Source organism: Trachurus trachurus (genome assembly GCF_905171665.1).
Source record: "Trachurus trachurus genome assembly, chromosome: 5".
In the NCBI taxonomy this organism is placed as follows: Eukaryota; Metazoa; Chordata; class Actinopteri; order Carangiformes; family Carangidae; genus Trachurus; species Trachurus trachurus.
In genome coordinates this window covers 15664965-15678550 of record NC_139896.1, presented here as the reverse complement: position 1 = coordinate 15678550, position 13586 = coordinate 15664965, and the positions used below count along the sequence as shown (strand labels likewise).

Sequence of the window (13586 nt, the reverse complement as noted above, 5' to 3'; positions counted from 1 at the left end):
CTCAGCGAGCCTCGGATCATGAGCCTCCTGTCTGTGGCTTCTCTTTCATGTCCGTGTTTTTGAATGAGTCTGAGGGGAAAAACAAGATTGATTGATTAAAAGAGGACCGACATACTGCAGGCTGTTGATTAAGTTCAAACACCAGCCAAAAAAATATTACATTTACACAAAATATGAAATTTAACACCCTGATCTCAAAGACTCTGATAGGAGGCATTTGAAATGTCGGAGTTACTCCCTCAAATCAGATCAGATAAAAACCCTGCCACCATTACTGTCCACCACCGAATGTGGTCTGACTGAGTGATCTCGAATGTCCTTAATGCATCTTGAGTGTGTTTACCTCTGTGCTTAGAACTGAACCCTTTAACTGAACTGAATATCCCACCTTTTCCCAGGATGTCGAAGAACCTATGGTGGCCTCCAGGCAAAAGACCTTTTCTGGAGTGTTCACTTTGTTCTGGATTACAGTAAAACCATAGCAGTACAACATGACAGGCTGCATGTGCAGGGACCCACTCTCTATATACTGTAGGTTTAGTAGAGCTCATTCTAAGTTAATAAACACACAATTCTTAGTTCCAGGTGATTATATATGAAAACCTATGAATATAGCTGCATGAATACATGTGCTTATTTGCTAAAGTTTGTGTGGTGGTTATTCACAGCTTCCATAATGACTGCCATGGCAGCAGAAACTAAACTCTGCCAGTAGACAATCTTAAAATAGGTAAAGGGAATGTGTCAACTCAAAGCTGACCTCCCCCACCTACTATATCTCACAACACTGACACAAACATTTCTTTCAATGATAACCCACACCCTGATTCACACTATGTGCGCTGACGTGTATTGTTTGTGTTGCTGCCTGTTTTGCTTCACCACAGCATCTATTATTAAATCACATTTCATGCTTCGCCATACAATGCCATGTGACATCAGCGTTCCTGAAAAGGTACATCCTTTTTCTTTCAGATATACTGATTTTTTTATGATTGGAGTTTCATTCTCTCATGATATGTGCTGCCTACCTGATCTGTGTTTACCTGTATGGCAGTCTCTGTGGATGTGCTGAACATAGAGGAACAGGAGGAAAAGGCAGAAGCCGATGAAGGAGGATATTGTACAACACAACAGGAAAGCGTAACTGCCCCAACTGTGGATAACCTGCACACAAAAGTACACACGCACACACAGAGTAGTTTTTAATCTCTTCAATCGACCCTGGAATGTGGCAACATAACTGGTAGCCACAGGTAGTAGCGTTTCCGCTTCATTCACTCCAACACAGGTCACTGCCACCAGATTAATGCTTGGACACCCTGCTGCAGGCGGATTCTGAATGTTGCTGAAAGTACACAGCAGGGTTTCCATACATTTCTGTTTTAATTACCATGAAATATTGCATTGGTGATACATAAAAGCCTGTCCCAAAATAATGACAGACAGATAAGACAGACACAGTAAAGCAAATCGAATGAAATGATTTATCAAAAAAAAAAAAAAAAAACGTTGACAAAAAAATCAAAAGATCAGAAGAACTATTGTGCAAACAAAGGACACATTCACACACAGTCATGAAATACTTCTTACCGATCCAACAAGCAGCTGTAACATCATCTCTCCTGTGCTGGCACTGGTCACCAGGACAGTTGTGGCACAACCTTTGACATGAAAGAGACAACATATTGTCTTAAAAAAGCCAGCAGAAATTGTTACAGAGGACTGCAAATTATTTATTCATCAACACATAAAGTGAAAATGTAAATTGATGCTAAAATACAATTAGAAAATAAGTGCACATTACATGCAACAATGATACATAATAAGTCAAAAATATTAAAACGAATGAATGATTTATATTAGATTTATTTTAGTTGATCAAGTTATATTTAATTCAGTTATATTCAAATAAATGTTATAATTTAATAAAGAAAAGTCTGATTAGACATTTATACATGAAGCTGAATAGATTAAATCAAGTAGTTTCATTTAAACATTTTAATTAATAAATAAATACATGTAAAGAATCTATGTTATTATCTGTATTATCTATTGACTTTTTTGGCAAATATCTTACAGTTTATCAATCTTGTATTTGTTTATTTCAGCATTTGTTTATAAATGTACATTTAAATGTTACTGAGCATTTGAGTGTGATTGAGCACTATAACAAGTTAGTCTATAAAGTATATGAAGTCCAAGATGAGTTGATATTGATAGTATGCATGTCACAAATTGTGAAAGAGTGTGTCTGTCTTTCTAACCTTTGTAGTCTAGTATGTCCTCTGTGAAAGCCAGCATGGAGGGAAACACACTACTGATGCACAGTCCCAAGACACAGGTACCAATGAAGAGAAAAACACAGCTTGTGTAGAAAATCAACAGCATGCACTGCATCAGTATGACTCCCACCTGAAACATAAAGATACAGTGTGTGAGTAAATGCACAAGTCTATGTATTTGTAAAACCTGCAGAAACTGATTTTGACACCCTAAACAGTAGGTTTGCCAATTTGAATTCGGTGAGAACATATTAAATCCATAATATGCAAGATGGTAAGCAGCAGAATACGGTAGATACAGAAATACTGGAAACTATGGGTGAGTCTGGAGTTAGATATTAAGATATTTAGGGATACCAGGTTAAGTGATCAACACGTAAAGAAACGTGTTATTTAGTCACAATTCCACATTTTCCCAAATTGCGCAATTTTGGCTCACAAATGAAGGCCAAGGACTGATTTTACAGAAAATATTTAATGTGGCACAATAATTTCATACTATTGTTTTGATTTAAAAACTATGGATTTTAAGAAACCACCTTGCTCTACCCGATGTGGCACATGCCAATTAATTGATTACAGTAATGAATCAATGATTCCCTTACTGGTGATTCTTGTTGTAACAACAAGGAAGTGAAATTAGAAACATGCTTTTTTTCCATTCTTTATATTGTTGACATAGGGGCTTTGCTCAATGCTTTGGAAACAGGATACATCAGCTCAGATGAGAGAGGATTGTAGGAATCACAACAGGGACACCTGCAAACGATGGTTGTGGAACCGAAAGGTAAACCACTAGCACTAATTTCCTGTGGTGAGAAGACAGAGGTCTGCAGGAATAACAACAGACACCTTTCCTTAAAGTTTGGAGCTGTGGACTTGATTCAGTCTGAAGCCCTTGTCTGTTGTGATTCCTACAGACTTCTGTCTTCTCACCACAGGAAATTAGTGCTAGCGGTTTACCTTTCGGTTTACCCTTCAGACTAAATTAAGTCCACAGCTCCAAACTTTAAGGAAAGGTGTCAAGTCAAAGAGCATGTTATGCCGAAACCCGGGATCGAACCAAGGACCTTTAGATCTTCAGTCTAACGCTCTCCCAACTGAGCTATTTCGGCAAAGAAAAGCTATTAAGGAGTCTGTCAGGCTGGAAACTCAATGACTTTCCCATTATCCAAAGCCTAATACAAAGTGAAAAAAGGACAAGAAATGCCAGGGACGCCTGCAAACGAAGGGTGTCGTACCGAAAGGTAAACCACTAGCACTAATTTCCTGTGGTGAGAAGATCAGAAGACAGAGTTCTGTAGGAATCACAATAGGCAAGGACTTCAGACTAAATCGAGTCCACAGCTACAAACTATAAGGAAAGGTGTCAAGTCAAAGACCTTCCTTTGCCGAAAACCGATTCAGTCTGACGCCTTCCCAACTGAAAAACTGAAAAACACACAGGGAGGCTGTGAGAAGAAGTAATAAGAGGCCCAGGTGGAGGACCACACACGTGCCCATCCTCTTTCCCTGAATATGAAGTGAAATAGATACCTCCATCCAACTACAGTTGAAACAGGCCACTGAGGATCCTCAATTTCCTCATTGTCTTTCAGATCCTTTCTCGAACTGTGGTGGTCATCATGGAGTGTACTAGTATGTACTGTATATAACATGCATTTCCCCCTTCATACAGTGCATGACACACAGCTGTGACCTTTGCCCATATCTGCACCGAGAATCTTACTTGATGGGTCACAAGCTGCACTGCAGAGATAATAACATCTGCGATTTGATTTCAGGACACCTTTCCCTATGGGCTCTCCCTAAAGGTTGGTAAATTGGTATTACTTATAGGGGGAGGGCTGTACTTGCTGCTTGGGTAGAGATTTGATTTGAGTTTTTTTTTACATTTTAAAGAGAGACCAGTTCAAAATTCAGCCACATGATACTGGAACAATTGACACGCTGGTAATATGCCAGTAAAGATGATAATTTATATTAGTAATGACCATAAATCTACACTACGGAAATTGAACTCAAAGATACTGAGCAACCCCAAAGTGAAAGAAGAACTGAAAAGGGAGGCAGAAACTTTGAGGAGAACATTAATGGAGAAGTATCCCCACCTACAATGTCAGAAAGCAGTACTCAGCTGGAAATGTTCTTCACCATCACAAACAAGAGAAGCTCAATGATTTATTCAGCCACAAGGTCATAAGGAAGGAGTAGAGCCAGATAATAAAGAAGCTATTAAAAAACTTGAAAAATTGAAGTTATTTTCTATTTTGTTATATCTATTATAACTTTTCAATTTCCTGTCAAATATGTGACCAGCAATTCATTGAATGGGATAGGTTCATCTCTTGATATATCCGAGTGGGTCAGAAGAGTAAATGCAATCAGAAAAAGAGAAAGGCGGTATGGTGTAGTAAAATTTCAAGGTTTGCTAAGCTAAGAGTTTTGGTGTCTTCATTCACAATTCATGGCATGGAGGAAGGAAAAGAAAGAGGAAGGCTCGCTAGAACCACCATTACAATCTATCCCAAACAGGACAAACACTGACTTTAAAACATGAAGGAGTAAAGAGCTAGGCAGTCCAAAGAAATTTGACGCTAGCAGTCAGACCTGAGAGAGGAGGCAAATTCCAGTAAATTAGCTGTGGATGCAATGCACTTTAAAAAGAGTAAACGTCTCAAAAGCAAATTCAAAGAACTGCCACAGGGACAGCAGAAGCTGTTCAAGAAGCCCATTCAGACTAAGGAGGAATATAAGTCATGTAATAAATGTCTCCCCCTGCATCACAATGTCCAGCTAAAAATTTGGATTGCCACAACTGCGGTAAACATGGTCATTATGGAAGAGTGTGCAGATCTGCCAGCTCAGTTAATGCAGTAGCTGAGGACACAGGAGAACTGCATGGTGCGCTACTGCAGCAGGAATGAAACAAAGAAATAAACAAAAGGCTTATATTTAGTTTAAACTTTATATTTTTATATTTATATTTATATTTAGTAGCGTCAGCAGTGGATGCAGCTCTTCGGTTGTTATCAGAGAGACCACACTCTCACATGTGCCATCATAAATATTATCACATATGAAAAAAAAAAAACAGTTGTGTGTAGTGTGAACACTTACAGTAAGTGCACTGTTGCAGCCCGCAATTAGGGGAAAAAAAATCATATCCGCAGCTGTATGCCCCCCCCCTCCCCCCAAAAAAGATATGATATGAATTTAGTGTCTATAATGTTTTTTAAGAGACTGAAATGATTTGTCAATTATTATTATTAATATATATGATTATTAAAAACATCATAAAAGATAAGAAAATAATTCTTATTCAAATCATATAATGTCATACAACTGCAGAACAAAAGAAAACGCTATAATCGGTTATTTTTGCAGAAGTCTCAGCACCTAAAAGTGCTTAAGTATACTCCTGACTGTTCTTAGATTTTGTTCTTAGTTAAGAACAAATTCTGGATAAGAAAACATTCATGAATGCCACAATCTTCGTAAAAACTTCGTAAGTAGGACTTAAGAACAAATTTGTTCTTAAGAACGGTTCGTGAATGAGGCCCAATGACTTTTGAGGACAGTGAGGGTCCATGGATGGCTGATATGGTGTTTGTTGTATAGATGTTTAGCCGTAATGAACCACGGGAGACACTGGTTGTGCTCAGTGCTAAGAACTTTACTTTTGTTCCGCATATCAACAACAGGTGTAACTGCAATACTGGGTTACAACTCATGCCTACGGAACTCAGTCAGGGCGTGTGCCTCACTACATTACAGCTGACATCAATGTGAAAGGCAAAAAAGCAACCTTTACGATAAGATACTGGAGCTGATGTATCAGCCATTCCTGAGCATGTGTTTGCAGGCAGGGGGGTTACTTATGGTTACTTAACCAAAAGTCTCTTGAAATATCAAACAAAGAGAACTATTCCCTTCACTGTAATGTTGAATATTGTATTCATTGTATGTATTTGTCATTTAAAAGTGTGTTCATACTGTACCAGACTGAAGATGAGCAGCCTAGGTGCTTCATATTTGTAGGACAGGTAGATAAAAGCCAGTCTTCCTGCTGTGATGGATGCCCAGAATATACTGTCCAGATAGCCTGCAGTCTTATGACCCATCAGCAGCGGAGGGGAGACTGCGTAAGTGTAGACAAAACCAGCATAAGAGCCCTGTGGGACAAGGAAAACAATGAGAGGTTTGCACCAAGCTAATTCTAGTCAAAGTTTAGTCTGACATTAAGTTTTTTTTTGTTGTTTTTTTTACACAAACAGGCTTAGTGTATCAGTAACGTATCAGCTTGGTGTTTCCCATACATTCATTTATTTATGGTGGCCCGCCACAAATAAATTATGTCCGCCACGAATAGATTTTTCTGCTTTTGGCTCGACCAACGCAATATCATTCTGTATCTGTGCATCTCCGCACAGACAAGTGGGCATGCATGACGGATCTGTCAAAAACTGAGCAGTTTTTTTTTTAGAACATTCACCATAGGTTTAATGTTCTGAGGGAGAGCTGACCTAGCCAAGATGGCGGCTGTGTGGCGATGCCGTGTCATTGGGCCGCAGCGTCAGGGGAGTCATCTAGTCTTCTTATACAGTATATCTATGGTGTTTAATGTGTATAACATTACCAGGAAGTCTTACTATAATTCCATCAGTGATGAAGAGGATGGCTCCCCCTAGAGCATGGAGGATGAAGAAAGTAGCAGGGCGTCCACGGAGTTTGGCAAAGTTACAGCAAGCAGTCCCACTCCCATGTCCTGGAGGGACAGGGATACTGAAAGGTTTGCCACTTTATTTGTATAGTTTGGTCTCAGACATACACACAGTGAGATGCATTACCTTGGCCAGAGTCCCCAGTGGTGCCTGTGCTAGAAACAGAGCCCCTGTCCAGGAGGCGAGGACTCTTGTTGAAGCAAGGCAGCAACCTCTGATGGTACATCAACACAAGCACTGCTGTCGGCACAGGGAGCTGTCAGAGGGAGGGCAAAAAGTGACTTTTGTAAACCCACCAACAGTCATCACTTCCTCTCAGTTGATTCAATTTGTGAACCCTCCTCTCATAAAAATAGAAGCCATGCTGTCTTATCTCATCCTCTGCTGGGAACAAATCAATTTCAAATAGAAAAACTCAGCTGTATTTGTTTTCTTCTTTCTCAGGCTCATAGTGTGTGAACAGAACTGGAAACTCAATTGTGAGTGGCGCCGAGCAAAAACACTGTTTAAAATTATATTATCTTATTAAATTCAATTTAGGTCATTTGTGATATGAAATTGTGCATGGTCATGGGATACGCACATATAATTATGAACCAACAAAATGATTATTATTATTTTCACAAAGCCCAACAAGAAAAAATGTTGATGTCAATGGTAATGTAACAAGTTTTGTTTTTTCTTAATGGCCTACAGGTCTGAGACCAAATGATTTCAGTTTGTAATTTCCACACACCCCAAGTGCAAACGTAGCTTAGAGTTTTTGGTAACAGCAGATGATGGAATATACAAATGTTTGATTCATTCTATCATAAAGAACTTGTTAAATGTAGAAATGGCAATGTCAGGCTGCTGCCGGCCCCATAGGGACATACGTATATCTATCAAGCCAATCACGTGGCTGCAACTAAATGCATTTTGGCATGTAGACGTGGTTGAGATTAAAGTGATTTTGTGAATGTGGCATGGTTGTTGGTGCCAGGCAGGTTGGTCTGAGTTAATCAGAACATGCTCATCTACTGGGATTTCTACACATAACCATCTTGAGGGTTTACAGAGAATGATCACTCATAAGAAGAGAAAATATCCAGTAAGTGGCAGTTCTCAGGGAGAAAATGGCTTGATGATACCAGAGGTCAGCGGAGAATGACCAGGCTGGTTTAAAGAAATCCTGGAAAAACAGTTCGAACAGGCTACATTTTGAAAATACACAATTCAAAAGTCCAAGCAACTTCAGACCTCTCTCCGAAGCCACACCTTCAGAGCACAGAAACACGCAATGCTTGTTCTTTTCTGCCATAACGTTGCTGCAACTGTCTTGCTGAATTTAGCAAGGTAGCAGAAGCTTTTCCATCTTGAAGAGGGGTACGTGCAGAGGGGGGAGGGAGGGGCAGATGGCAGTTTGATAGATGCATCACGATCCAATGAATTTGTTTGTGGCATTCAAAATGATTGGATGATATTTTTACGGGATTGTCAGTTTCACAGGTGACTGACATTTTTCATTTTTGTGAAAAGGCATTTGATTAATCGGTTGCAATCGGGGTGTGAAGAGGACTTCAAACAATATAGTAAAAAGATCTCCTCCCCTCCCTACCTTTATGCTGATATAAAGACAACAGTGACTGGTTGAAACCAAGGTATGCAGAAGAGCATCTCTGAACACACAAAACATATTGAACCTTGAAGCAGATGGGCTACAGCAGCAGAAGACCACACCTATTACCACTCCTATCAGCTAAGAATAGTATATTTGCATCGTCTCACAAAAATGTAAATAGCAGATTAAACAAGGCATGAAAGCATGGGTCCACCCTGCCTTATCTCGATGGCTCAAAGTGGTGTCTATGTGTTTATGACTGTTTACAGTGTAGCCATCTTCGCATGGCTAGTTCCAGCAGGATCACATGTTGCAAAGCTCCAATCATTGGTTTCTTGAACATGACAATGAGCTCTCTGTACTCAAATGGCCTCCACCATCACCAGATCTCAGTCCAATAGAGAACATTTGGGATGTGGTGGATTGAAAGATTCTCATCACAGAGCTGTCGAATCTGCAGAAACTGTGTGTACTATCATGTCGACTATCATGTCGACTATCATGGACCAAAACTTCTGGGGAAGGTCTCCAAACCAGTATTAGCAAGTTGTTCCTAATAAAGTAGCTGGTTAGTGTAAATGTAAATGGAGGCTGCTCTTGCTAAATACCAATTCAGAAATTTCATGTCATAATCAGTCATCAAACAGCTTTACCTTGCTTCCTATCAAACCTTAACAGAGAGTTCCTGTCACTTTCCCATCCACAAGTAATGCATGTTTGATCCAATATAGGCTATTAGACTGAATAAGTCATAGCCTACTAGTGTGAATTGTACACATTTCTGCAGCATCATTATGAAACCATGAACTCACGTTGATAAGGGCCATGATCCAGAATGCATAGGATACCCTGGTGATGACGACACCCTCAGTGTGCAGAGAATACTGGGAAATGTTGTGCAGTGCTGTTCCATGCCCGGCGAGACTGCTGCGGAGGTGCTGCAGGTCCAAGGAGGAGGATGAGTTGGCGGTCCAGTTGGTTCTCAGAACACAGCTGTCATCTGACAGGAATGGATCAACCACCAGAGGACTGACCAGCGCTCCCAGGCCAGTGAAGAAATGCAAGGCCTGAGGAGAAACATTGACAAAGATCCAGTTTAGAGTTAATACATCAGTGAAGTTTTCCTCTGCGTTGCTAACCCTCCGCCTGGCCATGTGCATTTGTTTTTAACGAAGCCGGCGAAAAATCAATCAATGGAGCGGTGGATAACGTTATATAACATATACAATGTTACGACCTGTATATCTGTGTAGTCAAAAGATTACGGGTTATGGAGCGCGTTTGTGTTGCGGTGCGCAGAGACAAGAGCTGGGACACCGGGCCGGCGGCCAGGTACTACACTGATGTTGCAAGGTTGGCTTTCAGCCATGAGACGCCAGGTGAAGGCAGAGAGCCTCCGTTCTCACTCCTAACAAGTTGCAAGTCATGTAGTTAACTATCATAAGTACTCCAGAGCTTTTTAATTAGGGTAAAAATGTAGCATAATCACGGGAAAATCCTGCTTAGTTCCTCTTTAACTGTCATGCAAACATACTTAGTAGTGTTTAAAATTGCCAAGTACTAATGAATCTTTGTCAAACATTAACCAAACTGTATACTAAACCAGTGTCACCAGTTAAACTTACTTCAGCAATAAAGTAAATAAACCTGAACAGACTGTAATATTTTACTGTGTTATTTTTTCAGATTTTTAAGCTTTTTATATATTCATGCGAACAGCCACAGTTGTTTTCGTGCTTAACATAAAAATACAAACACAGAGACATTCACTGCTGCCCCTCTCCCGACCGTAACCCTCCACTGACCTGCAGGAAGATGGCCGAGTCCTTCTGGTAGAGTTTCACCAGCTGCAGGTTGGCAATAGTGTCAATCACCCCCATGGCTGTGCCAGCGAGTGCCATGGCGACGGACAAAAGCCCCACATGGTAACATAGCGGTATAATGGCAAATACCAGTGAGATGATGAGAGTGGAGGACAAGAGCGCTGACAAGGAGCACACAGGTCTGGAGAAGACACAGGGTCAAAACAAACACCCACAACATTATTTAGTGTATTCAGTTCACAATGACAAATATCCAGTCATTGAGAAGTGCAAATTGAGGCATCAGTTTTGTGCTTTTGTCTTAAACATATTCTAAATATTTACTTACATACAACTCTCTTATTGTAATGAAGACTACTGTAACTCAGCCCGGGCCAGACGGGTATTTCCAGCTTGTTGTTGGTGCAGTTAAAGTCACCTTGATGGTCTGCTGTTCAAATAACTTTTATTTACCCAGTTAGTTTATCACAGGCCTCATGCCCTCGGTACACCTACACAATATCTTCCCCTTGCAAGATTAATGTGCCAACTTTCCGCTCTCCAGTTCACCTTGTCCTATATACAGTAACTTTTAGAAAAGCTGTGAAGCATGTGATGAACTAAAGCAGCTGACCATGTAGAAACATAGTCGACTTTGTTTAACATGACAATTTTTTAATCCAGTTTGCTGTGTTACAGATTGTAATAATATTATACTGTATGGGGCAGCTGTCAGGTGGTTCTTGCTAAACTGTAAGAGTATGTCAACTTGTGTGATGAAATACTCCCTTTAATGAGCATAATAAAGTAGTTCAGAGAGAACAGAGATGATATGTGTTTGTGTTTCTCATCAGAGGTTCAGCTGACACAGTCTCCAAGTTGGAGAAATGTGATGGTGGTTGAGTGACGCACATTTTACACAAGAGAAAAGGTAATGAGATAAAGAGCCTTTATAGAGAGCAAAGTTTTTCCTAAGCAAAGACAATGTGTTAAAAATACTGTTCCATGTATCACACACGAGATAAAAATCATACCTAGGTGTTGACCAAGTTAAAACATGTCTATCCACTTCACACCAACAGGTCATGGTTTGGTGGCTGCTCAAAGGGTGAGGTCTGGCGCAGTCCTGTCTTCCATTTGAATATTACCGATTTGCCAGGCAAATTTACAATTCAGTCTAACTGTCCAGGGCCGAACTCTCAATGCCATCATCAAAATACTCCATATCCATAGATTTAAACAGTCCTGTTAGGAGAGGTTTAATTTCTGTAAATGTCATCTCCTCAGGGTTTTGTCCTCAGTGGGACAAGGTCATAGTACATGATCAAACAGCTCTTGTCTGGAGTTAGACTGGATTCTGGACATGTGGATAGTTTAGCCCATTTTCTGGTTAGAAAACATTTCTTTGACTTAAGAATGCACACATTGCATGTAAATGTTTCTCTTTTCCTATATCCCTATTGTTTTTTTCTAAAATCTAATATAACGTATATGTGATCCCTTCCTAAAAAATTAGAACTAAAACTGAGCTAAAACCTTTGAATATGACAATGTAGAAAATAAGCATAAAAGGACGCTATTACAGTAATAAAGGGTGTTTTTCATCTTACATTGTTGTGAATGTTATGAATTAAAGCAGATATCAGCTTCACGGCCGTTTCGGCTAATGCTGCGTTCAAGGCAGGCTTTTGAAACCGTAAGTTACAGCTTCAAGTCACAACTACGACTTGGTAGCGTTCCAGGTAACCCGTAGCTCGTGTTTTTACCATCCTGTTGTCTGTGAAAGTTCCCTATAACGGCCACTCGTAACTTCCGACCCGTGAACTCGTACCAGATCGAACTGGTATGACTTCACAGGAAGGAAAAACACAAAGTACGAGTTTCTTTGAACGCACCATGAGTTAGCAGCCCCCGCCCTTGTCAGGCATCAATTGGTCCTCGTGCTACGTCACCACATTCACGCGCATCCCTTGGCTGCACACACAGCCCTTCATGCCGTTCTCTCTCCTCATTGGATAACACTTGTATCCCACAAGGAAAATTTTCTCCTCGGGTTACAGCAGAGCAGAGTGACGGAGAGACTCGTGTTTAGGCTGAAATACTTCATGTAAGTGATTGCTGACGGAAAATAGGACTATTTAGGACTTATATTAACAAAAACATTCCACTGATATCTGCTTTAAAGCTAAAGCTATTCAGTTTATGGTCACATGAGTACAAAGCAGCAACTCCTAAATATTTAAAGAACAGTAACTATGAAATATTCAGTATTTTTGCATGAGAAATTACTCAATAACTAATCACCAGTTTAATGCTGCAGGGTAAGCTTTAGTAAAAGCAGATTTGAAAAGCACCTGTGGGATTAGTGAGAAAGTCACTCAAATAAGGAACCTGCATGAAAAGGAGTAGTGAAAGTTGACATGTACATTACCTGCTGTAATGAAGGAAAAATATGAATTAACTGATTTAAGAAAGGGATAAAAATAATAGGGTTAGGGTTACTGGCAGCCGCAAATACTTAGCATGGAGGAAATTGGTATATGACCTTGTATTGTGGTCTGTGAGACCATGCAGAGGTAACTTGCTATTTTCTTTAGCTTCATCCAGAAGTTCAAAACAATTTAACCAAATAAATTAGGATAATTGGTGTAAATTAGATAAAACAATGTCAGGCATGTTTGCAGCTGCTGAAGGGGCCAAAACACATGCTGTTTAATTACCCTTAAAATATTTAGCTGTAGGCTATTCAGCCTACAAAATGTAATAACTACACAGTAGCTATATTCTGGTGTGTGGGAAGTCAATGTTAAGTAGTTATAGGGATATTACATTCCTTCAGATGTGAAAAGTTGAATGAAATCACTGTTGAATGCCACTAACAAAGAGATGTGACTGTGTAAAAATGAAACATCCCCCTCACTTTAACGCTCACTAACTAGACTCACGTTTTCTTACAGAGTCCTCCCATGCTGCTGCCCACCAGCAGGAAGAACTGCTGGGAGAAGAAGACCCAGGTGATCTGCTGCAGGGTGGAGTGGGTCTGACACCTCAGGTCCAGGATGGTCGGTCCCAGGAAGGCGATGCACAGGCCGAAGCTGAAGAACACGCTCCAGTAGGTGAGGGTTTGGTGCCAGTGGCGCCTGAGCAGAGACCAGATCCGCTCGTCCAGCAGCAT

General features: G+C 40.3%; 1 protein-coding gene across 1 annotated transcript; it reads right to left on the bottom strand.

Annotated features, from left to right (window-relative positions):
- Positions 1-16: 16 nt before the first annotated feature.
- mfsd4aa (major facilitator superfamily domain containing 4Aa) lies at positions 17-13586 on the bottom strand (the record flags this gene model as incomplete). The annotated part of the gene is made up of 10 exons (XM_083972458.1): positions 17-69; positions 1047-1167; positions 1594-1664; positions 2268-2415; positions 6287-6460; positions 6938-7053; positions 7136-7265; positions 9422-9676; positions 10415-10613; positions 13357-13586. 10 exons carry the CDS (start codon positions 13584-13586, stop codon positions 17-19), a joined length of 1497 nt encoding a protein of 498 aa, XP_083828584.1.